At 39.8% G+C, this 26,712-nt stretch overlaps 1 protein-coding gene across 1 annotated transcript; it reads right to left on the bottom strand.

Annotated features, from left to right (window-relative positions):
- Positions 1–538: 538 nt before the first annotated feature.
- Positions 539–26,712, bottom strand: cacna1fa (calcium channel, voltage-dependent, L type, alpha 1F subunit a). Its single transcript, XM_062998817.1, has 47 exons — positions 26,587–26,712; positions 26,172–26,276; positions 24,149–24,288; positions 23,887–24,029; positions 23,654–23,806; positions 23,131–23,327; positions 22,480–22,583; positions 22,190–22,332; positions 22,022–22,087; positions 20,629–20,695; positions 20,500–20,526; positions 19,909–20,069; positions 19,465–19,690; positions 17,212–17,419; positions 16,963–17,083; positions 16,770–16,839; positions 16,060–16,120; positions 15,900–15,957; positions 15,492–15,588; positions 14,877–15,006; positions 14,721–14,780; positions 14,103–14,209; positions 13,858–13,945; positions 13,379–13,486; positions 13,242–13,294; positions 12,992–13,138; positions 12,612–12,813; positions 11,713–11,871; positions 11,456–11,566; positions 11,244–11,327; positions 10,660–10,680; positions 10,032–10,166; positions 9,585–9,650; positions 9,372–9,463; positions 8,507–8,666; positions 8,266–8,393; positions 7,241–7,337; positions 6,932–7,034; positions 6,549–6,650; positions 5,668–5,792; positions 5,323–5,439; positions 4,282–4,562; positions 3,717–3,869; positions 2,184–2,539; positions 1,970–2,082; positions 1,440–1,757; positions 539–841 (listed from the first exon to the last, which is right to left on the bottom strand). The coding sequence occupies exons 1-47, from the start codon at positions 26,695–26,697 to the stop codon at positions 632–634; spliced, it is 6,084 nt and encodes a 2,027-aa protein (XP_062854887.1). The 5' UTR covers positions 26,698–26,712; the 3' UTR covers positions 539–631.

Below are 26,712 nucleotides of genomic sequence, written 5' to 3'. Positions count from 1 at the left end.
AACATGCAAACAGTGGATTGGCTGCCCCTGGGAGTGGATGGTCAATGTGTGTGTGTTTTTCTGTGATATTGTTGTTAATGTTTGCACCTAAAGTTTCCACGTTGCAATGGATATACTGTGACCCTGACCAGGATGAAGCTCTGTCGCCTCACAGAAAGAAGGTCCTGGGTTCGATTCCCAGCTCCGGTTTCCTCCCACAGTCCAAGGACGTGCAAGTGAGGTGAATTGGAAATACAAAATTGACCATGACTGTGTTTGACATTAAAGACTTGAACTGATGAATCATGTGTAATTAGTAACTACCGGTCCTGTCATTAATGTAACCAAAGTGTAAAACATGACATTAAAATCCTAATAAATAAATAAATAAGCTCTTAGAATAAAGAAATTTTAAAAAATCATAAAGCGCACATCTGTCCACATACAGTAAAATGAAAAATCATTATGTGATGTAAGACCCTGCATTAGTTGACCAGTACAAAGCCAAGACCCTTCTACTAAGTATCTACTACTGGTGAGTGATTTGGGAGATTTGAGGTTAAAAGTCACTGCTGGTTACAGTTTATTAAGTCTTAATACTAAATCCACTTCTTCCTCTTGTTCTTTTCCATTTATATGCCACTACATTCCTTCAATATGAAATGACACAGCTCATTTCGTCAGACAGATCCTCCTCGAAGCGTCCGTTCGGCTGCCCTGTTGCTCCTCGATTCAGCAAGTCTGATGCGGCGGTCTCCATCTCATCCAGGGTCATGTTACACGCAACAGCAATCTCTCGTTTGGTAAAGTCTACAAATTTAGGATCTTTGGCGTAAAGGCCCAAGCCTTCAGATATTAGGATCTAAGGAAAGAAGAACACATTATATTCAGTATAAATGGAAAACATAGCAGTGTAGTTTAATGTGAAGATTAAAACACTAGCTACACTATAGGGCCAAACATAAGTGAACACCAATTCTAGCAGCCTATCATGCTAGTCCAGTAATGCTGAGATGTGGGTTTGAATCTCATTGGTGCTGTTGGACAGCCGAGCGTGGGCACAGGGAGTTGGCCAAAGCCTTGCTATGAACTGGTGCCCTGTTCAGTGTGTTTCTGCTGAAACAGGACCTGTCCAGGATAAAGCAACAGTTATTTCAGCCTGAATGTTTTACTGGCCACAAAAACTTGGTCTGATGACTTTGGTCTGGAGAAACACTAATGGCTTGCACAGATCCGGGGATCAATGGAATGGCGCTTGCAAGTCGGTCCTTCTTGTCCAATATCAATGCCTGACCCTACAAATGCTATTTTGACTAAATGGGCACAAAGGTCCACAGACACACTCCGAAATCTGGTGGGGAGGACTTACAAGAGCAAATGAGTTCATATTAATAACCAGTGTCATTTATGCTTCATCTCGGTTTAAAACTTCGCGCTGCTAAGAATGGAGCTGTGCTTACCGACTCTACAAGGCTGTCTGCACTTCCTTTCTCCACATATCCCTGGCCATGCTGAGACGATACCCTGAGGCTGGCATAAGACCGCTCCTGATGGGACAGGGGGACACCCTGGTTTACATGCCACCCAGGACGGGCAGAGGCCGGCAGGCTGCCGCTACCGTTGGTGTCACCCCAAATGGTCTGGGTACTGCCTGCTTCATCCACCAACATCAGGGGAGCGTAGAGCAGATGGCTTCTCCGTGCTTGAGTGTTCGCCCACGAGGCAGATGAAGCCTCAGAAGACACGCTGCTTCGGCGGGAATCGTAACTGTTCTGTGGCTGTGGGGTAAATATTAATCATATGTTTTAAAAGGTTAAATCAGTACTCTTATCTTCTGTATGTACAGCATGTGACCGGTTACCACAAACAACAATTTTCTAAATGTTTGGCAAAGAACAGAAATGTTATTGACACAAAACTCACGTACAATGAAAGACTGAGATTTAATTCTGCATACATTTTATCAAGTAAATAAAGAGTAATGCATTACCTGCTCTCGAGCTCTGCAGGGAGGTCTGTTTTGATGGTAAGTGCCAGGTATGGGTATGTCATCAATGCTATTCTGTCTCTTCAAACACTGGATAGTAAAATTTGATCTGCGGCCTGCCACAGTCAAACAGGGTGGGAAAGAAAGTAAGATATTTATTGTGGTTGACTGGAATGTATGAAAATGTAAACACTGCACTGGTTAAAATGTATTTTACCTGATGGTGTGGGAGGAAGAAAGCGTCTTCGAGCTGGATACCCTTTACTATTTTGCCCATTGCCACTGTGGCCATTGCTACTGTATCCACTGGCACTGTAACCATTGCTGGAGTACCCATTACTGTTGTACCCGCTCCCATTATGTGTGTTCCCATTGTAGTTATTTGTAGGGTAAAATGTACCATTGTAGCCATTTGAAGGATATTTGTTTTCATTGTAGCTACGTGTAGAGTAACTGTTTCCATTGTAGCCATTTGGAGCCTGGCTGTTGACTTGATAACCGTTGATATCACTGCCGTCAGAGACTGGAGGGGGTCCAATCTGTACTGGAGAAGGGGCTTCTGGATGCTTCTGTCTGTGGATCAAAATATTTAGTTGTTTAGTTTTCATACTATAAATAATAACCCTAAGGGAGGTAAGACTGGCTGCCTGCTGCTGCAATAGTGACTCCTACTGTCTGGTTAAGAATCTCTAAGAATCTGCTTCTGCCTGTTGTAAAAACGCACACTGGAGGAAGCATGTGCGAATGACGACATTATGCAACCAATACATTATATCAGCCTTGGTTCAAAAAGTGTGTAACCTAAGCCTAAATGAGAGTTGTTTTTTTAGCTGTGCCATTCATGCAAAAGTACACCTTTGGTGCAGAGTTATTATTTATGATAAGAAGCTGTTCCAGGCAGCGGGTAGATAACGATTGTAATGTTTCAGGATTTGCCACATGGGCTGTTTAGGGTTCTTGAGCGGTTTACTACACTTAGGACCATTTGTTTGTCAATTCTTGCTTAAATACACTTGTACAGCCATTCTATCACAATTGCTGGCCCGATTAGGATATGTGGGCTCATCTGGCTGCACCTGGTTTCAACCCATAGGACCGGGCCTGTCTACCCTGTCAACAGACAAGGGTGCAGAGCTTGGGGGTTCAAGGTCATGGAGATTCGTGGTGATCAGGGAAGTTGGGTTGCTGTTGTTCTGCCTCTTTCGAGCGATCACTCAGGTTTGTTGAGTTTTTCCTTGGTACTTTTGTCCTCGACTTGCGTAACGGGGGTGTTGGTCCAAGACTCTGTAAACTTACTTTGAGACAATGTTTATTGTAAAAAAACGCTTTACAAATAAACTTGACTTGACTTGCTTAAATAGAGTACAACTGCTACATATTTTATATGTGGCTTATGGTGTTTAGAAGTCCTGGTAAATATAAATGCACATTCTTATTAGAAGAGCTAAGAATAGAGTTTTACCAGTTGAACCACTGAACAGTGTGCAAAAAGTCTCATAACTGCACATAGATACACACAAATGGCACATGGAAAATGTCTAAATCCCACTGGTTGAATGAAAAGATCCTATTTTTAAATATGGGATCTGTTAACTACATACTGAAAAATTACACTCTAAACAGTAACTTGCTTGTGATTAAATGTTCCATCTAAAACTGTCTAATTTTGAATAAAAACGACCTTCATCCGATCTCTATCAGTCTTAATCCTGCAGGTTTATTCGTGAATCTGACTGACATATCTACTCACCTGTCATGTGACATTGGGCTCCCAGTCTCTTCGTTGATGCTCTGATTTTGTTGTGTAGCACCTGTCACTTCTGCCTCCATGCTTACCCTTTCAGCACTTGTGCCAGTCTGCATCCCTCCATTCGGAGTAGGTGTCCTATCAGTACTAGGAGGCCTAAAATGCAGAGGTGAGGTGGAAACCAGGCGTACATGAAAAAATAGACGTTGAGTAACTGACACTTGCAGGTAAAACATCAAATGAAAAACCTCATAACACAAGCAAACATTTACTAACCTATAGCATCCAGAACAGAGAGAAGCAAAATAACATGCTTGCAGTATGATTTACTAAGCCTGAAAGCCATCTACCTGTGCGTTTAAATGAATACAGCTGAATAGGAAGCAGATAGGATGCAGAATCTGTGTAGCTGGTATGTGCCCCCTAGTAGTGTGCATTAAGCTTCAGCTAAACAAAACAGTTTAGTTTAATTTGCAAGCAAGAAAGTATAAAGTGAGCAGCACCTAGCATTAAAGACTACACTAAATGCCTTGGCTTACTGGCTTTAATCCATGTATACTGTGCTTGCCTTGAACTGGAATTTAGAGCCCACAGTGAGCTGAGTTTGGACTGACTGGTGGCCCACCTTCTGGGCAGGGAAGACAGTCTGCGAGGCTGCTTCAGCACTAGCTCATTATCAGAGAATGGTGAAGTTGGCCGAGAGTCTTCCAGTGCCTCCTCCAGCCTCAGAGTGTCACCCGGTGGAGGCTCGATGCTCACACTGACCTCTTCCAAATGAGGAGGCAACGGAGTGCCTGTAGGGGTGGAAAGTGCTGGGGTCGGATTGGCGTCATCAAGGACACTGTCACTCTGGTAAGTAAAGAAGAACAAAATGTTCTAGTCATTAGGAGTTGATGATGAGTAGGAAGCTTCATAAGAAGGAGGAGGATATTTTTGAAGATTTAGGAAGCTTAGCTTATCACATATTTAATTTGATGAACTACGGTTTGGGTAATTGGTGGTGTCTGGTTTTGCACCTTACAAAACCAGGTGTAACCCATCAGTGGACATTTACTTTGTAATTACAGGGCTATGTACCTTTTTGCTATCAGATTTTGGATTGGGAATTTTATTAGTAGTCATCTTTCATATTTCCCTTCAATCCCATTTTTAACATAAGCTCTGTATGTTTCTGGACTAATGTATTACAAGTTAATTAAATTAATACAAGTAACTTATATTTTAGATATTCTTAATTTCGTTATAAGCACTTTATCTTGATCACGGTCGTACCGGGTCCAGTTCCACCGAGAAACATTGGGTGCAAAGCAGAATCTATTGCAGGGCTTCAACAAACCCCCCATACCAAAATAGCCAATCATATCTGTGTAGATGACCAGCCAGCTAATAGCATAGCTAAGATTTGAGCCTGGATCGCAGCAGTGGTGGGCCAGCGCAATAGACCACTGCGGCAATTTCCTTATTACAATCATTTGCAAAATGTATGCAGTTATAACATATACAGCTGCAACAAAACTAGAACAAGTATATTGCTTTTAAACACTTGGTTTCGGTCAGTTGCTGAACAATGAATGTGACATGCAATAATAACAAGACCAGTGTAACATACCCTGAAAAACTCTTGCTCCTCTGTCATCTGACCCTCGTACATCTCTTCCTGACCTTCCTCCATTTCCATGGCCAGCCTCATCTCTGGAGCCAAATCCTGCAGGGTTCTAAGCCCAGCCTGAGCCAACAACACAGAGGTTATGATTTTCTGGTAATGTGGCTACAAATTACTAAATGTAACAAAACACAGAAACAACAGCAAGCAAGTGCCCATGGTAGTAACAGTTTGTGACGTATAAATTATCAGCCACAGTGCATTCCAACTGGGGTCTTACCAAAAGTGAGCCAATTTGCAACTAGACATAATATCAACACACATGTCAAAGATCATTGGTTAACTGTGCACCTGCAGAGAAGCTGACTTATCCTTGCCCTTCTTCTTTTTTTCTTTCTCCTTCCTCTTACGGTACTTTTTGAAATAATCCTGGATAAGGAAACTTGCATAGAACTTTCCAGCAGTCACCTCACTTCCTAAAAACGACAATGCCAAAGGGGACAGGCATGTAAATAATAAGACAAAACACACTCACTTTCTTAAACCCTTATCCAATCAGGGTCGCAAGGAAGGGGTGGTGGTGCTGGAGCCTATCCCAGCTTTTCAATGGGCGCAAGGCACACAGTAACACCCTGGACGGGGCGCCAGTCCATTGCAAGCCAGACACACATATACACACACCCACACACACCTATAGGGCAATTCAGTGTCTCCAATTAACCTGACTGCATGTTTTTGGACCAAGGGAGGAAAGCGGAGCTCCCGGAGGAAACCCACGCAGACACAGGGAGAACATGCAAACTCAAGGACCCTGCCTGGGGAGGCGACAGTGCTACTGCATAGAATAAAATACCATTATTAGACACACATTACAACATAATAAAACAAAAAACATTAGAGTAAGAATTTGAAAGGTGTTGGGTGTTTCAGGCGTCTGTTAATGCAAGTTTCACTTCATTCTGAAGTCACGGTGGATCCGGTTTCCCCAGAATCAATGGGCACAATGCAGTAGCACACCCCAGACAAGATTCCAATCCATCACGGAGCCTCAGCCAAACACCTCCTCCACCCAAATCTTACTGCTGTGTGACCAGAGCACTCAATGCACATTTCCAACATGGAGTAATGTAACCATTTAAAATGCAAATTATATCTCAAGAGGACAACATGATGCAGCATCCTAATGCAGCAAAATTCCTAAACAGGTGCTAGTCAATACTGCAGTCTAGTACCTGCAGGGGGAGGTATAACCTCATCCAGGAGTTTTGGCTTGGTGCGCTTCCAGATCTTTTTAATAATGGCTCTCAATTCTTCATTCTCTTGGTCAATCGGCCCTGAGGGAAAGCAACAATTAAAACAAATCAAGAATTGAATTAGGTGTTTGAATTATTAATGCCAAGATTATTTGAAATGGATTTACTGCTTTACTGTTCATTATGTCTCATTTGTGTTTGCCAGCTATATGTCTAAGTGAATGTGCTCTGTGGTTTCCAGCTGTGGGTTGTTTTTTTTAATTAAACCAATTTTTTGCTGAAACAGTTTGTTTAATAAAAATGTTTAGTAAAGTAAATGAAATAATATTAATGTGTGCAGAAAGATTTTGGTGTGTACCGACCTTCAGTTTTAATCTTTAAGGAAGATCTTACAAGGGCGAACAAGGTCGCATTAAAGGACACTGTGCCATCAGGATGTAGCGGCACGTTCATGGCAACCAGCCTCTGTAGGAATTACGAGAGAAAAAAAGAGGGATGGACTGAGTTAAAAGGAGGACACCTTTACTCCAGTGGGAGTTAAATACTGTTGACTAAGTGAATGTGTCAGCTGGGTGGCCTGATCTAGGTCACATACTGCTCCCTTTAAATGTAAATACATTTTAACAAGCAGTGATGTTACACATTTTATATTTTTATACAGTGTTGCTTACCCTACAGGCCACTCGATGAGGACAGAGTTTGCCAAAGCCCAGTGGAGGCTGTATTCTGCGCAACATGTTCACAACCTCCAGGTGCTTGATTCTTCCTCTAATACAGAATACACAAATATAATAACCACAAAATACACACGCATACATACACACGCTCACACACACGTATGCACACACACACACACACACACACATAAACACTCAAATGCACAAGTACATAAACACACACTTCAACCGTCACACATTATTCACACACACACACATACATACATATATTTACATATATATACTTATATGAACATACACACACACTCATACACAAACTTACATGCACATACACACTAACATACGCACACTCACACATACATACATATACTCAAACACAACTGCACTTATACCCCCACACACAGTCAATACAGTCTTGTTCCCTGGACTCTCACAACTTCATTACACAACTACCTAGTGACTATATTACAATACAACATTGCATTTTTTGCACCTTACACCTTAATATCTACTGCTGTATAAACACTGAACTGCTAACTGTATATCTGAACATGTTTTTTTTACCTCACTTGTCATTTACTCAGTAAGTGTACTGGCCAACACTATACTTGTCTTTTGTCCCATCCCGCTTAGTTTCTTTAGATTAGACATGTCATTAGACATCCATTTACTCACTTAATCAATTCACCTACTGCATGTTTTGGCAGGTAAGAGGAGATGTAAGTACCAGGTGACCAGGACCCATGTTGCAGCGTAGCATCCACTCTTGACAGATGTGCCACTGTTAGATTTCATTTTATATTTCTGCTAACTTTACATTTTTGCTTAGTCTGCCTGTTTAATGTCGGTTACAACAAACTAAACCTTTTGGCAGCCTAAAATTTGACTTTGTTATGCAATTGCAAACTAATCAACTTTTTAGAGAACATCAGGAACCTACAGAGATCCTGGTCACTGGTAATTGTTGTAATGTACTCTATTTTTATATATTTATATAAAAACTGTTAGGTTTCTCTTACGTGGCTTCAGGATCATAATCTGACCACACCCTTTTAAACTCATCCAGGTGGTGAGTGCCCAGCACTGTCCAGTCTCTTGTCAGATACTCAAAGTTGTCCATAATCACAGCAATGAACAAATTAATAATCTGAGAGGAATAAAAATACAAAAATAATAATCAATCACTATTTTAATGTCTCAGTTTTTTTGTTGTTGTTCTTTATTCCCAACTCTCAATCTATCTTCTTTTTTATTTCTTACCAGGAAAGCACAGAGAGCAAAGAAGCTGATGAAATAAAGGTACGCCAGATTGCTGCCACAGCTGTACTCCTCCCCTGGCTCATAATCTGACTCAGGGTCACACCGCCGCCCTGGCAGTGCTGCCAGCATAATCTCTTGCCACTGCTCTCCAGTAGCACATCTTAAATAGAAAAAACAGAACCACTTTGAAAGTCAGTCAAGTTCGAAGACATTAATATTAATAACACAGAAAGTGTAAAGTGCGAGCTATTTGCAGTAAATGAGTGAATGTGATTTTAATGTCACTTTAATGTGCCAATTTTCTAAAGGTTCCCAAAAAACCACTAATGTGCATATGCAGCTTAACAGTGTGTGTAGATGGTGGCCATGGTGTCTTTTCTAGATTTCTTCCCAACCAGATTACTACCTGTCCTTCCTGCCATACCTGGTGCTGTTTTCAGCCTTAATAAACTACACTGCTGACACAAAGCTACTTGCATTAACCCTTTCCTGTTCTTGCACCCTTAAATGTGCTTAAAACATTTATTTATTGCTTATTTTACCACCACTTTATCTTCAATTAACCTGGCTGCATGTTTTTAGACTGTGGAGGGAAACCAGACACAGGGAGAACATGCAAACTACACACAGAAAGGACCCAGACCGCTCCACCTGGAAATCGAACCCAGGACCTTTTTGCTGTAAGGCGACGGTGCTACCCACCACCCATGCCTAAAATATACTTATTTGAAAGGCGCAATCCTGTAAGTTGTACTTTCACACTTTTGCTTTTTATTTTTTAAATCTAGGTGTTTTTACATATGCAAACCCCTAAAATTCACTTCTTAAGTATAGTTTTGTACAACAAATAAAAATGCCTTTACACCTGAAGAGTAGTAACACAGCCATAAAGAAGGTCTGGAAGTTGTTGTTTCGATTGAGCTCTGTGTCATCATCAATAGCAATCTTTCCAAAAGTCTGTCAACAGAAATAAATGATCAAGGTATATTAACAGCTGGACACATGAGGAAAATAATAATAAGGACTGAAAGGGAAAAATCAAGGGAAAAGGAGCAAGGAACAACAAAAATGAACCTACCTGCATTCCAATTACACCATAAATGAAAAAGATCATAGCAATAAGCAGACCAACATATGGCAAAGCCTGAAAAAGATCAAGTTTAACAAAGAGCATTACTAAAGCTGTATGTGTTGTAAAGCTTGTAGTTCTATATGCTATATGACCAAATGTATGTGGTCAAAGCAAGGTTCATAAAACAAAGCCCTGACCGTAACTATTTAAATGATGACTTGGCTCACTGTTTGTGAGCCAGCTTTTCTAATCCAACATCAGTGCCTGAACTCACAAATGTTAATTTAACTAAATGGGCACAAATTCCTACAAACACACTCTAAAATCTTGTGGAAACCATTACCAAATAATTGTGTACGTCTGTATGTGTGTGTTCGTGGGTCTATTTTTTTGGAACAGGATGTCCTTTTGGCCATGTAATGTATCTAAGTGTAACCAAAGTGTGAACCCAACCTGTAAAGACTTCACAAAGGTCCAGAGAAGAGTACGAATGCCTTCCCCCTTGCTGAGCAGCTTGACCAATCGCATGACTCGGAAAAGACGAAAAAAAGTGATTGACACCTTGGCATTCTCCCCATCTCCCTTTGCCTGAAAAACAAATCTAAATTAGTCACAGATACAATTAACAAATACAAATACCTACATGTCTAAATACTGTACATGGAATCTATAAATATCATGAAGTAGCAGTTTCCTTGGCTGCACAGTTGCACAGCAGGTCCTGGGAATCTGGGTTTACATCTTGCCACTTGTCACTGCTTGTAAAGACTTTGGCATGACCGGTGTCCAGGTTAAATGCTGCTGTGCGAGTTTAAATGTGTGTCAAATAACTTTAAATACCAGCTTCAGCTTCAAATAGCTTTGTCCTTTGAGAGTTTACAGTTTGAAGACAATGTTGTACATAAAAACTAGCTACAACTAGCATGCCTTTTGCCTAAGACTGTACGTGTTATTTAGTATATAGCAGTATTATCGGGGGGTGTATATAGTACTACTTCACCTATAATAAACAAAATAAGGCTACAGCTACCACAGGCTAATGGTTAAGAAGTTTTAACAAGTTCTCTTGGTATAACCCTACCTCTCCATGGCCTCCTCCACCCTGAAAAAACAACCATGAATCCCAGTCATATACAGTGCACAGAATTAATAAAGAAAAGTGGAAAGAACAACAATTAAAGCACTGTGGAACAGGTTAAGGCACATATCAAATGCTTTGGCATAGAAGAAGTAAATGGAAAGGTTAAGCTCTTAATAAACTCTGCATAGATATACGATATATGGGGGGGACGAGGAGTAGGTGGTATTCGTGATTTGGTGAATGCAAGCTTTACCTAAAGATAGAACCACCCACTTTACATTGAAAGGGAAAAATTCTGGTAAATGTACAATTCGGTGCATTTTGTACACACATACAGAGGATGCTTGGGTGGCACTGTGGTAAATTATGCCAGCCTACTACCGCTGGAATTCAGGATTGGAATCCCCAGTAGTGCTATCGGCCAGTCAGGCTTCTACATAAAGACACCCACCATGTCTCTGACCAGGATAAAGCAGTGGTAAAACATAAAAAATGAAATAAAATGGGGGAAAAAATACATGCTCTGCAAACACAAGACAGATCTTTACTCCCTAGTGCTTTAATGCTTAGAAAGAATCACTCACAGTAAACTCTGCAATAAAGATGTCAACCAAACTCCCCACCACTATCAAAGCATCGAATGAATTCCATGCATCTATAAAATAGTGCTACAGAAAAAAACAGAAAAAGAGAAAAACATAAAATCAGTGATGAAAGAAAATCAAGCAAACAAGAATCATGGGTAAACAGATGCTTATGGCCCAGAACATGCTGAAACAATTGTAGCATATCTTACGTATGGTCGCAAAGCAAGCAGTTTAATGATCATCTCGATGGTGAAGAGGGTGGTAAAGATCATGTTCAGAATGTCCATGACAAAGTTAAAGAGCTTGGACTGCTCGTAGTGCTGTTGGAATTAAAACATGTAAAAGTTTGGCACTGACTTTTCTGTGTTCTTTAAAAATTACAATAATAAATGAATTAAAAACAGTTTAGAAAAACTGAAGGAGTTGGGAAAAACTAAATACTGATAAGTAAGTGTGTCATACAAACCTGTACAGCCAGCGTGAGTGTGTTGAGTAGAATAAGGACAAACATGATATACTCAAACTGGGATGAGTTGATGATCCTCCAGAACTTCAGCTGTGATGGGTTTTTAGGTATGTAAATCTTTATAGGTTGGGCTTTCAGAGCGTAATATACACACTGTCTCTAAAGAAACAACAGTGAAGATAAGAAAAAAAGTGAGATAAGACTAAGTATGGGAACCTGCTTTAGTAGTAAATATTGCAAAGGTAAATACCAAAGTAATTGAGTAAATTATATGTGTAGAAAATACAATTAAGGTCTGAAATACTGGGATTTTTTCTTGTAGTCAGCTCAGTCAAGAATAAGAATAAAAACTACAAATCCCACAGAAAAGACTATAATGACTACATAGTGATATAAACGTTTTTATTAATTCAGTCATTCGTGAAGGGATATTTGCTTCTCATGACTAGAGCTAAATTAATATCATGTTGTTGCCATTGCCTTGAATCCCCCCCCTCCTTAAAAACAACATAAATTGTATATTATTTAAGGCAAACACACAATACAGAGCTCAGGTAGTGCAGCGGTTCTGCCCTGCGCCCAGTGTTTCCTGGTGGCATGGCACAACTCTGATCAGGGTAAAGCAGTTGTTAAAAATGAAATGAACACAATATTGTCAAGTTTTTTTCATTTTGCTCATATACACAGTGTAATCCCTTATGAGTGCTGTATGTTAATCAGGGTGCAGTCTTTATGCTGGGGTAAGTTGTGTGTTTTATATGCACAAGCTAGAAGTAATCATGCCTTTAGTACATGTCCAAATCTGCCTGTCTTAAAAGCACATGTTTCAAACAAGGTGTGGCATGAAGGTAGTCAAACCGCAGCAGTCATGGTATTTTGTTTAATGTTATTATACTGACTTGATTTTTGTTCAGCTCGCAGTTTTTAAATTCAGCTTCTCCTTGCTCTCGAAAAGTGATGATGACAAAGCCGACAAAGATGTTCATCATAAAGAAAGCAATAATGATGATGTAGATGATAAAGAAGATGGAGATCTCTACACGGCAGTTGTAGATGGGACCTCTGTTTTGAGCGTTGGCATCGATAGCTTTATACAGAAGCCTGGAGATGACAAAATGTGCAACATTTAGTTGTGGAGTGGATAAGAACCAAATTACAGTGTACAAGTTTATTCAAGAACATTATTTGTTTAGTGTTCAAAAAGTTGGTGCAATTATAGTAGTATGATAGTGTCGCCTTAATAAATTAGTTATTATTAGTGATTGGTTCATGAACTCACTGTGGCCAGCCTTCAAATGTGGACACGGTGAAGAGTGACAGCATTCCCATCAGCACATTATCAAAGTTAAAATCACTGTTTACCCAAGCTCTCTCCTTAACCATAGGGTGATTCATGTCTCCATCCTTATACACCACAAACGTGCCTCTGAATAAAGTAAACAAAGATTATGAGTATAAGTGAACAGCCTGTTGGTTGAAATACGTCCTAGCTATAGGGCACCGCCTGAAAAAAAACCAAAGATTCATACTTGCATTCTTCTGGTGTGTGCTTGGCCTCATCGGTGCAACTATAGAAACGGCCCTGCAGGAACAGAAGGGTTTAAAAGATGCACACTAAGCTTCGTAAATGAATAGTATACTAACATATATTAAGACAAACTCATACCTTAAAAAGCTGCACTCCTATACAGGCAAACATGAATTGCAAGAGCGTGGTGACAATAAGGATGTTGCCAATAGTGCGGATGGCCACAAACACACACTGGATCACACTCTGAAAACAAACAGGCATTTAACACGTCAAGCAATTAAGGATGGGTAGACACTTATGACTTCTGAGTTTTATAGATACATTTTAGAAAAAACGTATAAACACTATACAGTAGGGTTCAAAAAGCTTTTTATTTAACGGTGCATAATGTAGAACAGTTGCTTTGACAGTTACCGGGTAAGCCTTTAATAATTAAACTTCCTTACAGCAAGTATTGTACTGTACTTATATTGTACACACAGATCAATTACTGCTTATGGTAACATGGCTTCTAATAAAATAATAAGGGGCGGGTACTGATGCATTTGCGGCGTCCCCTCAGCACATGCATAAAAATAAAAAAGAAATTTATGGTCAGTTAGCTGGAGCTATACCTTGAGTCCCTTTGCACGATTGATGGCTCGAAGAGGCCTGAGCACTCGCAGTACTCTCAGAATCTTTACCACAGATATAGCACTTGAACTAAAGAAGCACAGCAAATGCAAAACTGGTTTTAAAAGGCCATTAATAGACAGCTGGATTTATGAACTGATACTGAACAGATGCATAGTTGTACGGTCTGTTGAATGAACAGATGGTTGAATAAATGAAAGATGGCTAACAAATGTGTAGTACTCACTGCAGAAAAAAGGAAGTAAGAGACACACTGACAACCAGGAGATCCAAGAGGTTGAAAGCGTTTCTGCAGAAGGAACCTTCATGAAGGAAGGCACCATACACTGTCATCTACACACAAGGCATAAAGCAATATAAACACTGTGTCACAGGACAGTTGTAGCCTAGTGGTTAGGGTACTGGACTTGTTTATGCCTCATTTGATTTATGCCCCACCATTATCAGAAAGTCACTGTTGGGCCCTTGAGCAAGGCCCTTAACCCATAATTGCTTAGATAATATACACATTACTGTAAGTCGCTTGGGATAAAGGCGTCAGCTAAATGCTGACAATGTAGACAATAAATCACAATTTAAATCAATACATAACAGATTAATACTAAGTGGCAGATTTACTGATGTACTTATACAGTGCCACTCACCCTTTTCCTTAACCTAGCAAGGCAAGCCTAGAGTCCAAAGGCAAGTCTCACTGTTTAATGAGTTAATCACTATTAAATATTTTTAATACTCAGCCATTATTATATAACAATGTAAAGTATACAGTTGTGGGTTGCCCTGTGAATGATTCTTTCAAAAGAGAAACACGTAATAGGAACATGTATTTAGTCTGCAGGTTTACCTTCAGTACGATCTCAATAGTAAAGACAGTGGTGAAGACATAATCAGCATAGCCAAGCATCTAGGAGTAAACAGATTCATGCAGTCTAAATGCACAGAAGAATTATGTGCAGCACAGCTGCTTTCACATCAACTTACATAAATTCATTTAACTTACAATGTTCCGAACAGAATGAGTTTTAATGGGGTCTTCTGCGGCCAAGGAGAAACTACTCAAGATGATGAATAGAAGAATGAAGTTGGTGAAGTAAGGATGGTAAATGAGGTTGTGACAGGCGACTCTGAGACTGAACAGACATCAGAGTAAAGCAAGGATGTCAATGATGATAAATAAATGTTTATAAGAATTCACTAAGAATTTCACATTGAACATAAAATCATGATTTCAAGATACCAACTCCTAATACACACCCTAATCACATTTGGATTTTTCTAACCTGCTCCCTTATAGAGTTGCCACAAGTGGATCATTCTGGTCCACATACCTGGTCTGGCTAGTTTTTACACCGGATGCCTTTTCTGATGCAAAACAAAATTTCATCTGGGTTTGGGACCGGCACTGAGCGCGCACTGACAAGTACACCTACCAATGGCTAGGCTGTTCAGTGTAGACTCTAATAATATCTGCGTAGATACCCGAGTGGCCAGTACCAGTGCTGAGATTTAAACCCTGTATCTCAGCGGTAATGGACTACAGTGATTTACTGCTACGCCACCCGATACCCACTAGAAGATTCACTGTATCAAATAAATTGTATTTAAAATCTTTTACCAGTTTTTCTTTCCAAGAATGAAGAAAGAGCTTCCATCAGGAATAGGAATGATTTTTTCTTTGGGTTGAAAACTTTCCACTTTCATTGGCACGGCACCTTAAGGCCACAGAGCAATAAAACTTTGATTAGTAAAACCACCTAAAATGTGTGTTTAAATAACCAATGTATTATACCACTTAATAAATGATGCAGTATCATTATTAATAACTCTATTTAACCTAATTAGAGTCACATTGGGCCAAAGAATATTCTTGGAACTCTAGCAACAAAGTGGAATTTCATCTAAATAAGGTTCCAGACTATAACAGGGCTTTGTAAAATCACCAATACAGTACCACATGTTTACATTTTATTTTAAGGACAATGATTAAAACTGTTTTGGATGACATATGGATGGAAATATTTACCCTCAAGGCCTTCAATTGCTCTTAGCTCTTCATTCTCCTCCCAGTCTTCTGTGTCATTCTGAAGGGAAAAAGAAAAGAAAATTTCAAGACCAAAAACATTCAAAGACCTGAGAGGAAGAGAGAGAGAAAAGAGAACCAAAAAAATGAAGTAAAAACTTACTCCAGCTTCATCATTCTCTCTGTCATCATCTTCCCATTCCTCCTCTTCAGGTTTCACTTCTCTGAAAAGTATCTCTCAGTTCTCAATGCATTTGATTAATTTGTTTCAATTAAAACTAGAATGTGATTTGTAAATTAATGTATTAGTAATTTAATAGTAACTATTTAGTCATAAACTATGCAAGGATGCTCAACATTGTCTGTTCACATTTAATTCATAACATAATTTGGTTTCATTTTTATTGGCTTTTACATCTGGTTTAACAAAAAATGCATGAGCTGCATGTGTGCCAAGCAGAAAATAGCCTCAACCCTAAATCAATGGACACTGTGTCAATTCTGATGTGACTGGGCCGTGCTGCTTAGAGTCTTTAACCTGTTAACACAGGCATCAAGACAAAAAAGCTAGAGATTGTGTGTGAGAGCAGCATAATTGCACCTTTAGAGTTGGGAGAAAACCTGAGTACCTGGTGGAAACCCAGGCAGACACAAAAAGAATGTACCAAACTTCATACAAATAGTAATGAAGGCAAAGGCTGAACCCAGGTCCTGATTGCCGCACCACAGAGTGTCTTTGTTATTATTTAAAATGATAGTCTTGCATAAAAATGTACACACATTAAAGAAAATGGTATAATAAACAGGTTAGATGATTTTCAGATCTAAAGATTTATAGATCTACATTTATGCTAAATGTTGTAAGCCACTTACTCTTTTTTGGTGCCGCTACCTCCTGCCAAGTTATCCACAGCGATAGCCAAGAATACATTCAGTAAGATGTCTAGCCACAAGTGCAAGTCAAGGACACAGGTTAAAAACCCCCCTCAGGCATAGCCAATCATGTCTGATCGGCTGATGGCTGCGAATTTGAACCCAAAATTAGAGAAGACATGAAAAAGGATACAGTTACCACAGACAAACAGAATGACGAAGTAAACACAAACAATCATGTTGGGGAAAATGGGTCCACCATATGCCATTATGCCATCATACATTACTGAGTTCCAGTCCTCTCCAGTCAGGATCTAAAGTGAGAATATAAAAACAATAATGGATCGTTCCTTATTTGTATATATTGACTATTTTATAGACAGTGTTAAAGTTGGCTGTTACCATGTTTTACACAAAACAAGCTAGCCACAGGTGGTGTTACCTGAAAACAGGTAAGCAGCGCAGAGGGAAAAGTGTCGAAGGTGCTTCTTTTCATCTGGGTATCGTCAAAGTTGAATTTACCACCGAATAGCTGCATGCCAAGCAGAGCAAATATGATGAGAAAGAGGAAGAGCAACAGTAGGAGAGAGCAGATGGCCTTCATTGAGTTCAGCAGAGAGGTGACCAGATCTGAGAGAGCAGCCCAGTGACTAAGAGAGGACAAGCAGTAGGGCATCAATCTGTTTGCAATACAACTCAGTGCCAATATTGGCATTGGAAGCGTGTTTAAACATACTTAAAGGCATGTTTGTTAGAATTTAGTTGAACTACAACATATTAATACAGCTTATATTATTTTCATTTTTGTGTAGTCTGTCATATCTGGTAAAACAGTTCACATTATAGCAAATAATTGCATATAATTGCTTAAATTGCTTAATTGCAGTGTTATAGATACAGTGTATCACAAAAGTGAGTACACCCCTCACATTTCTGCAAATATTTCATTATATCTTTTCATGGGACAACACTATAGACATGAAACTTGGATATAACTTAGAGTAGTCAGTGTACAGCTTGTATAGCAGTGTAGATTTACTGTCTTCTGAAAATAACTCAACACACAGCCATTAATGTCTAAATAGCTGGCAACATAAGTGAGTACACCCCACAGTGAACATGTCCAAATTGTGCCCAAATGTGTCTTTGTCCCTCCCTGGTGTCATGTGTCAAGGTCCCAGGTGTAAATGGGGAGCAGGGCTGTTAAATTTGGTGTTTTGGGTACAATTCTCTCGTACTGGCCACTGGATATTCAACATGGCACCTCATGGCAAAGAACTCTCTGAGGATGTGAGAAATAGAATTGTTGCTCTCCACAAAGATGGCCTGGGCTATAAGAAGATTGCTAACACCCTGAAACTGAGCTACAGCATGGTGGCCAAGGTCATACAGCGGTTTTCCAGGACAGGTTCCACTCGGAACAGGCTTCGCCAGGGTCGACCAAAGAAGTTGAGTCCACGTGTTCGGCGTCATATCGAGAGGTTGGCTTTAAAAAATAGACACATGAGTGCTGCCAGCATTGCTGCAGAGGTTGAAGACGTGGGAGGTCAGCCTGTCAGTGCTCAGACCATACGCCGCACACTGCATCAACTCGGTCTGCATGGTCGTCATCCCAGAAGGAAGCTGACGCACAAGAAAGCCCGCAAACAGTTTGCTGAAGACAAGCAGTCCAAGAACATGGATTACTGGAATGCCCTGTGGTCTGACGAGACCAAGATAAATTTGTTTGGCTCAGATGGTGTCCAGCATGTGTGGCGGCGCCCTGGTGAGAAGTACCAAGACAACTGTATCTTGCCTACAGTCAAGCATGGTGGTGGTAGCATCATGGTCTTGGGCTGCATGAGTGTTGCTGGCACTGGGGAGCTGCAGTTCATTGAGGGAAACATGAATTCCAACATGTACTGTGACATTCTGAAACAGAGCATGATCCCCTCCCTTCGAAAACTGGGCCTCATGGCAGTTTTCCAACAGGATAACGACCCCAAACACAACCTCCAAGATGACAACTGCCTTGCTGAGGAAGCTGAAGGTAAAGGTGATGGACTAAACCCAATTGAGCACCTGTGGCGCATCCTCAAGTGGAAGGTGGAGGAGTTCAAGGTGTCTAACATCCACCAGCTCCGTGATGTCATCATGGAGGAGTGGAAGAGAATTCCAGTAGCAACCTGTGCAGCTCTGGTGAATTCCATGCCCAGGAGGGTTAAGGCAGTGCTGGATAATAATGGTGGTCACACAAAATATTGACACTTTGGGCACAATTTGGACATGTTCACTGTGGGGTGTACTCACTTATGTTGCCAGCCATTTAGACATTAATGGCTGTGTGTTGAGTTATTTTCAGAAGACAGTAAATCTACACTGCTATACAAGTTGTACACTGACTACTCTAAGTTATATCCAAGTTTCATGTCTATAGTGTTGTCCCATGAAAAGATATAATGAAATATTTGCAGAAATGTGAGGGGTGTACTCACTTTTGTGATACACTGTACATATGGTAATGTAATCAGCATATACATGGGTTATTACACTGTTGTCATTAACCTTGAGGCATCAAACCTTTTGCCAACATTGCCATTGGTAGGGTGTTTAAAAATACTACTTAAAGGCATGTTTGATCTTAGTTACATTAATATGTAATATGTAATGTTTACAGAGTAATACCCTGCAATCAAATGGAAAATCACCCATTTACCGTGTAACTTTGAAAATGCGAAGCAGACGGACACAGCGCAGCACAGAGATTCCAATAGGTGAAATCACACCGAGCTCCACTAGTACAGTCTCCAGTATTCCACCACACACCACAAAGCAGTCAAAGCGATTAAATAGAGCTATAAAGTAGACCTGGAAGCCAAAGCTGTACATCTTCATCAGCATCTCCATGGTAAACAGGGCCAGCAGGATCTTGTTAGCTCGTTCTGAAAGGAATCCAAATAGATCTATAAGTACAGTTCTGTACAAAACCTTCTAAAGTCTAGTGCAACAACATCAGGATTTTACACTGTAGTATCACTATTTTAACCAATGGTAATACGCGAAAATGCATATAGCAGAAAAAGTAAAACATCCAAAGCCGTGCCCACCATTATTCACAAAAGTAATGCACGTGTGTGTAAATTTGTAAGTCTCCACACACCCTGTATGTCAGTGAGCCACTGTGGCTGTCCATAATGCTCTGAGGCACTTGCTGTTGTGTTGAGGAAGACCAGTAGTAGCACCAGCCAGTAGAAATTAGTGGACTTCGCTGTCACACGACAGTTTTTTCTCATGACCATGTTCAGATGGTAGAGCTGCTCACTGCACACAAGAAAGAAAAAAACTTAAGGACAAATGCTGAAGATTAGGGAAAGCTCAAAATTTGTGAGCATGTGTTCACAATGTCATTGACAAGTCACTATAAAAGCATACGAAGAGTGGAATGATCTCAGCTATACTGAGTCTAAATAAATTCTATATTAGTTAGATTAGATCAGATCAGATTGGGGTGGAATTCATTTAGTTTCAGTTCAGTTTCTTTTTTATTTCTCTTTTAAGAAGGTTAAAATGATTGTAGATAAATAAATCCTGCTTCCTCGGAGCACATTTCTCTGTCAGCGATTAAGCAGTCATTTTCTTTGTGATGTACACAGGCCCTAGTTTAAATTTTAACCCTCTAAAAGCTATTATTTATTTTTAAATCAGACAAGCAGCAAAAACACAACTGCATACATGATACATGTTCACTTACCAGAAACTTATAGTCAACAGTTTTGCCCTGTGTAAAAAGAAAAAGACTTTAGAGTTTAGATGTCATAGAACAAAGCAGCAAAATATAGCAAAAGTAACAGACTTGAATAATAAAAAAAATTAACATTACTGTATAGAGGCACAGCAGCCATTGTCGTCATCGAGAAAAGCCTCGAACTCTGAGTCTGAATCAGATTCTGTAAAAACAGATTGAGTCTAATTTACCTAATTAAACATTTGCTTGTACAATGGTGATCAGGTACAATGCCAATTAGCACATTCTGCAGTGCCTGGTAGTGTCTGCTAATGAGACCTTTAAATTATGTTAACTGCTTTTACTCTAATGAAAGTACTACTGTTTATTCATGTTTTACCACCGATTTATCTTGGTCAGGGATTTTCCTGGGATCACTGAGCACACTGTTTAATAGTGAAAGTAAGAGCATTTCCACACGCACAATGCGAAGGGAACTCAAGGGATTAGAACTAAACAGCTGTGTAGCCTTAAGAAAACCACTTGTCAGTGAGGCTAACTGGCAAAAACGGCTTCAATTTGCTAGGGAGCATAAAGATTGGACTCTAGAGCAATGGAAGAAGGTCATGTGGTCTGATGAGTCCAGATTTACCCTGTTCCAGAGTGATGGGCGCATCAGGGTAAGAAGAGAGGCGGCTGTACAAGCCTGTGGGGGCAGTGCTAAGATCTGGGGTTGCTGCAGTTGGTCAGGTCTAGGTTCAGCAACGTTATGTGCCCAAAGAATGAGGTCAGCTGACTACCTGAATATACTGAACGACCAGGTTATTCCATCAATGGATTTTTTCTTCCCTGTTGCCACAGGCATATTCCAAGATGACAATGCCAGGATTCTTCGGGCTCAGATTGTGAAAGAGCGGTTCAGGGAGCATGAGACATCATTTTCACACATGGATTGGCCACCACAGAGTCCAGACCTGAACCCCATTGAGAATCTTTGGGATGTGCTGGAGAAGACTTTGCGCAGTGGTCCAAATCTCCCATCATCAATACAAGATCTTGGGGAAAAATTAATACAACTCTGGACAGAAATAAATGTTGTGACATTGCAGAAGCTTGTGGAAATGATGCCACAGCGAATGCGTGCCGTAATCAAAGTTAAAGGCGGTCCAACAAAATATTAGAGTGTGTGACCTTTTTTTTGGCCAGGCAGTGTATTATTACATATATACAGTAGTTGTAAATAAAGAATATCTTTGAAAGACAAACCATTTCACTGATATAAACATATTAATTCAGGAATTTATACAGCCTGAAGAGTAAGATAAAAAAGGAATGTATAGAGACCATCTCATGGTCACTTGTTTTAATTCTATTATATAATTAATCTAATTTATGTAAAACACCCAATTCATATTCTGAGACCCCTAGTTACAAAGAAACTCAAATTAGTGGGATAAACGAGGACATGGCAGCCAATCCCGGCCACATGTCTGTGCCTGCTTAACTTCTGTTTTGTGTAGAAAGAAATTAAGTGCAAATCTTACAATACCTCCATCTTCGCTGTGTTTGTACCAGCCGTATTTCTTCATCATCTTTTTCTTTGCCACAACAGCACCTTAAATCATAAGAACATTTTGAAATTAACTTTAATGCATCATCTTTTTGATGCATTAAAGTGTGTGTGTGTGTGTGTGTGTGTGTGTGTGTGATGGCTTACGTTTATTGCCATCTTCATCCATGTCCTCAGCTTCAATAAGCCAGTCCATGTAACCCACCATGTCCTGCTCCATCTGCTGTTTCTCTTGAGACTTCTGAAGTTCACCACGACACACAGCCTTTTCTCTTTCCTTAGAGAACTCACTGAACACCCACAAAACATGCACATGTTTACTTCCATTCCCAAAGCATCTTTATCAATTCAGTGCAATTCAGTTTAAAATGGGTAATTACAGCACTAACACACATCACAGCTGCTAATTTACTGACAAGTTTAATTACAGTTCTTACCCGCTTAAAACACCCAGCACAAGGTTTAATACAAAGAAGGAGCCAAAGATGACAAGAGACACAAAATAAATCCAAGGTAGCTCAAAACCAATAGCATCATTCATCTGGAGGGAGAGAAAGAATGGAAAAAAGATGGTGAGAAGATGTATTTATAAATGAGTGGTGCAATATACAGTAAAACAGTATTATTAGAACATTCGAAGTATATCTTAGAATTAATTCTATTTTTTGTATTTATTATTTTACCAGTGCCATCAGTGCTATAGTACTGTTTATTTAATTTTATTTTCATCAACCCTTTTATCCTCATTAGAGCCGCGGCAGATCCGGTTTCACCAAAACCTTGGCCCAAGGCAGGAATACCCTGCTTCAAAGCTGTGTGCTGGACTGGCGCCCTGTCCACAGTATTTCTGCCTTGTACACTTGTAGGTTTAAGCGGACCTGCTGCAACCCTGTCCAGGATAAAGTCGTTGATGAAAATAAAATGAAGTTAAGGCAGATTAAATCCTCTTTAGCAAGAAGGCCCAACTTAAGTTCTAAATGGCTTCAAGTCTACCAGTTCTAAACAGTTCTACCAGGTTTATTAGAGCTGGAAAACCACCACACAGTGCTGGGAAAAGAATTTACAAAAAAAGGCAAGTGGTTACATACCCAATACAAAACTTCGGTCCACCCCTCCATAGTGATACACTGGAAGACTGTGAGCATGGCAAAAAAGATGTTGTCAAAGTTTGTGATGCCTCCGTTTGGGCCCTCCCAGCCTCCCCTGCACACAGTATTGTTATCCACGCAGAAACGGCCATTCCCCGCAAACGCACATGGTGATGGGTCATCTTCCACAAAAACATCTGTGAGTGTCCAGGAACATAGAAATACGAAGGGTTAAAGGTGTATAATTAATTATCTATCACATAGAATGCCAACTGATGCTACTAAGGTGTTAGTAAGGAAATGGGTTGGTTTGTTACCCTGTGATAAATCCCAATACTCTGAATTTATTTTATTTAAAATAGCTAAATGCTTAATTATTAAGTTAAATACAGTTTTCTTGTACACTATGTACATCCTGGTCAGGGTGAACATTGGACTCAAGGCAGGAATATTCTGGAATATTCTTCATCCCAACCCTTGATAAATAACAGTAAATAGATTTTTATGTGTGTGTATTTGTTACCTGTCCCAACATAATAGCAAGTCTTGTGCATCTTTCCAATGAAGAGCTCTAGGCCGATGATGGCATAAATGATGATGACAAACATGACCAGCAGACCGATGTGAAACAGAGGAACCATAGCCTTCATAATGGAGTTCAGCACAATCTGCAGACCTACACACACCCACAGTTATTGCAGAGCCACAATTTTACTAAACTCTTAGTAATACTAAATAACCTGTACACATGCTTACTGGGCACTCCTGAGACCAAACGCAGTGGCCGGAGTACTCTGAAGGCTCTAAGAGCTTTTACATCTAGGCCTCCTGGTTTACCGGATGCATGGTGGGCATCACCCGTTTTGGGTTCCCCCATTTCTGCTATAACACTGAACAGCCTGCACATAAAAAAGATTTTTCTGTTTGCTAAATGGCTTTTACTTTCCATTTAACAAGCACTACCTCATTACACAATAATATAAACTGGTTATGATACACAAAACATAAACACACAAACCCAACAATGACGATGACAAAATCAAGCAGGTTCCAGCCACTACGAATGTAGGCGCTGGGGTGCATGACCAGACCATATGCCAGGATTTTTGTGAAGGTCTCGATGGTAAAAATAACCAGGAATATGTATTCCACTTGTTCCTGAAAGGCAAGGTAGAAAATAGAAATTGGAACATGCGGATGGTGTTAAAATCATAATCTCTACATTTGGCGTTCCTTAAATATTGAAAGTGAACGTTAAGATCAGTAAGCTAAGATAGTTATATGCCTATAATTCATTATGGTTTATTAAACACGTTGTCCTGGCCAGAGTCCTGGTGAGTCCAATTCCACAGTCAAAAGACTTAAAAGGACTAGCCTTCACAGGGCCATTCCATTGCAGGGCTTCGGCCATTGGACCCAGACATAGCCATGTCTGTGTAGATGTCCAGTCGGCTGACAGCACTGCTTTGATTCTAACCCAAAGCACAGTTGTGGTGTAATAGCATAATGTGTAAATACAAATGCACAAAGGACCTAACAGGTACATGTAGGTATTTTACTATCTATGTCAATGTGTCAGAGTTCAAGTGTCCCAATGCTAATTTATTTTCCAATGCTCATACTAATGTTGTCTAAAGTCTACAGCCAATTCCACTATTTACTAATGGGGTAATTAGTAGTGTCAAAAAGTGTCTGCTTCTTCATTATCCTTTTATGTCTAAACAATATGGTACAGCTATTTGCGAGTATAAATAATAAATGATTGTTCTAGATGACAAATTAAAAAACGTTTTTTATAGAAGTTTACCTTTTACAGGACTGAGTTGAGACAGATCGATTTCTAGGCTTTACTTTCAGGTTCAGCAGTAAAATCCAATAAGGAGATCTGCTCTTCTTAAGATTAGATAGAGCTACATAAACGTGCTTGCTACAGCACAGAAACTGTCATCTAAAACCCTGTACTCACACCTGTACATGTGCCTTTCAATTCAGCTTAGTGAAATTTAATCATTCAAATATAGAGCAGAGTCAATATCTGCACTAATGTGATTTAACGGTACTGATTATGGTTGTGTCAAATGGAGCTTAGTGTGGCTCCCTGTTTGCATTATGGCTCTATGTGTAAATGACTACACTGGGATATAACGGAGGAAAAAATCTTTAATAACCATTTCACCTTTTCTCAGCAGTGGGCTTTTTCACCTTTTTCTAGCAGTGGGCCTTATTTGCATTAAATTTCACTCTATTTATATATTAAAATCACAACACAACAGGAAAACCAATAAATTAATGTGTGCAACTATGAAAATAATCAGCATTTGGTTTTCTTCACAACAAACTTTACTCCTGATTTCAGTGGTTTTTAATTCCAAACCAGAAGATCTGGGATCAATTGATAATACTACTGGAAGCAGCTCCAGTACCAGGTCCTTGAAAAGGGGTTTAAAAAGGGGAAGCTTGTCTCTGGAAAAAAAAAAGATCTGGCTCATTAGCTAATTGTCCTTATTGCCCTTAATGACCCCTAACTAGGTTGTTGAGAGCAGGAAAATTAAGGCTATTCCAGGCATTACGACATAAACCCAAAGGCAGTGACTTTGGTATAAATGGTCTAAACATTAAGAATAGGGGTTAGTAAGAGCACACATGGCGTTACGTGCAAGCGACTGGGTTAGCAGGGTAAGAAGCTAATGAGCTTAAACTGTGTAATGCTGAATAAAGTCCAGGTGAGTGGGTGTGTGATGTAGGACGAATAGGGACTTCCCTGATGCATCAGAGAGATCCAACTACATTTTCTCTGTACTGCATATCTACAGTCAATTGATGTACATAATGTCATTTTACAGCATATAGAAGATCTTGCATTGGAAATGAGAACCAATAATGGTTGCTCGGTCAGGATAAACTTTTGTATGTACCTTGTACCTTGTATGTACCTCACATATGAACCCATCTACCATTATAACAAAACAAATCAAACTATTGTGATAAAGTTAATTCTATGTGTATTACAATTAAAGGTGCACACCAAGAACATGACTTACCAGATTGTGATTGGTGGCATTGGAGTCATCTTCAGGAAATGGTCTCGACACACCAAGGGCGACACAGTTCGCAAAGATGGCTAGCAAGATAAATATATCAAAAGGCTTAAAGAGTTAAAGTTAAGGTTCCACACAGATGCAGGATTGGGTAGTGTAAAATGGAATGAGGGCCAGAAGTAAAATCTGACCATTTTGTGTGGCTATGAAGATCAACAAAGCAAAAACTGTTTGACCAGTTACAGTTTAGTCTTAGTATTTATATTAGATATGTGTAGTAATTTCCAGATAACAAGCTGAAAAAATGAAGCATACAAAACAGTCATACACTGAAGAAAAACTTATCATTTAGCATTAAAGAGTCAGTTAGTGTAACAGCCTTATATGTTTAACATCTGTTACCGTCCCACACACACACACTAGGATATTTCCACTCTACAAGGGCTAGAGCGGCCATGCGGATGGGGTTGCTAAGTGTAAGGCAGCACAGGGCTCTCGGCGCTCGCATTTTTGACTTGTTGGCCTGCATCTGCTTCTTGGCCCC

This window comes from Trichomycterus rosablanca, chromosome 7 (genome assembly GCF_030014385.1).
Source record: "Trichomycterus rosablanca isolate fTriRos1 chromosome 7, fTriRos1.hap1, whole genome shotgun sequence".
NCBI classification, from domain to species: domain Eukaryota; kingdom Metazoa; phylum Chordata; class Actinopteri; order Siluriformes; family Trichomycteridae; genus Trichomycterus; species Trichomycterus rosablanca.
The sequence above is the reverse complement of the archived record's forward strand: the minus strand, read 5'-3'. Positions and strand labels throughout refer to the sequence as shown.

Coding starts and splice junctions, on each gene's coding strand:
- cacna1fa (XM_062998817.1), bottom strand. CDS start 26,697: ATGCAGGCCAACAAGTCAAAAATGCGAGCGCCGAGAGCCCTGTGCTGC. Junction 19,691..19,908: donor GTGGCTCACTGACATACAGG/GTGTGTGGAGAC, acceptor GATTCCTTTCAG/AACGAGCTAACAAGATCCTG. Junction 5,793..6,548: donor GGTTATACCTCCCCCTGCAG/GTACTAGACTGC, acceptor TGTCGTTTTTAG/GAAGTGAGGTGACTGCTGGA.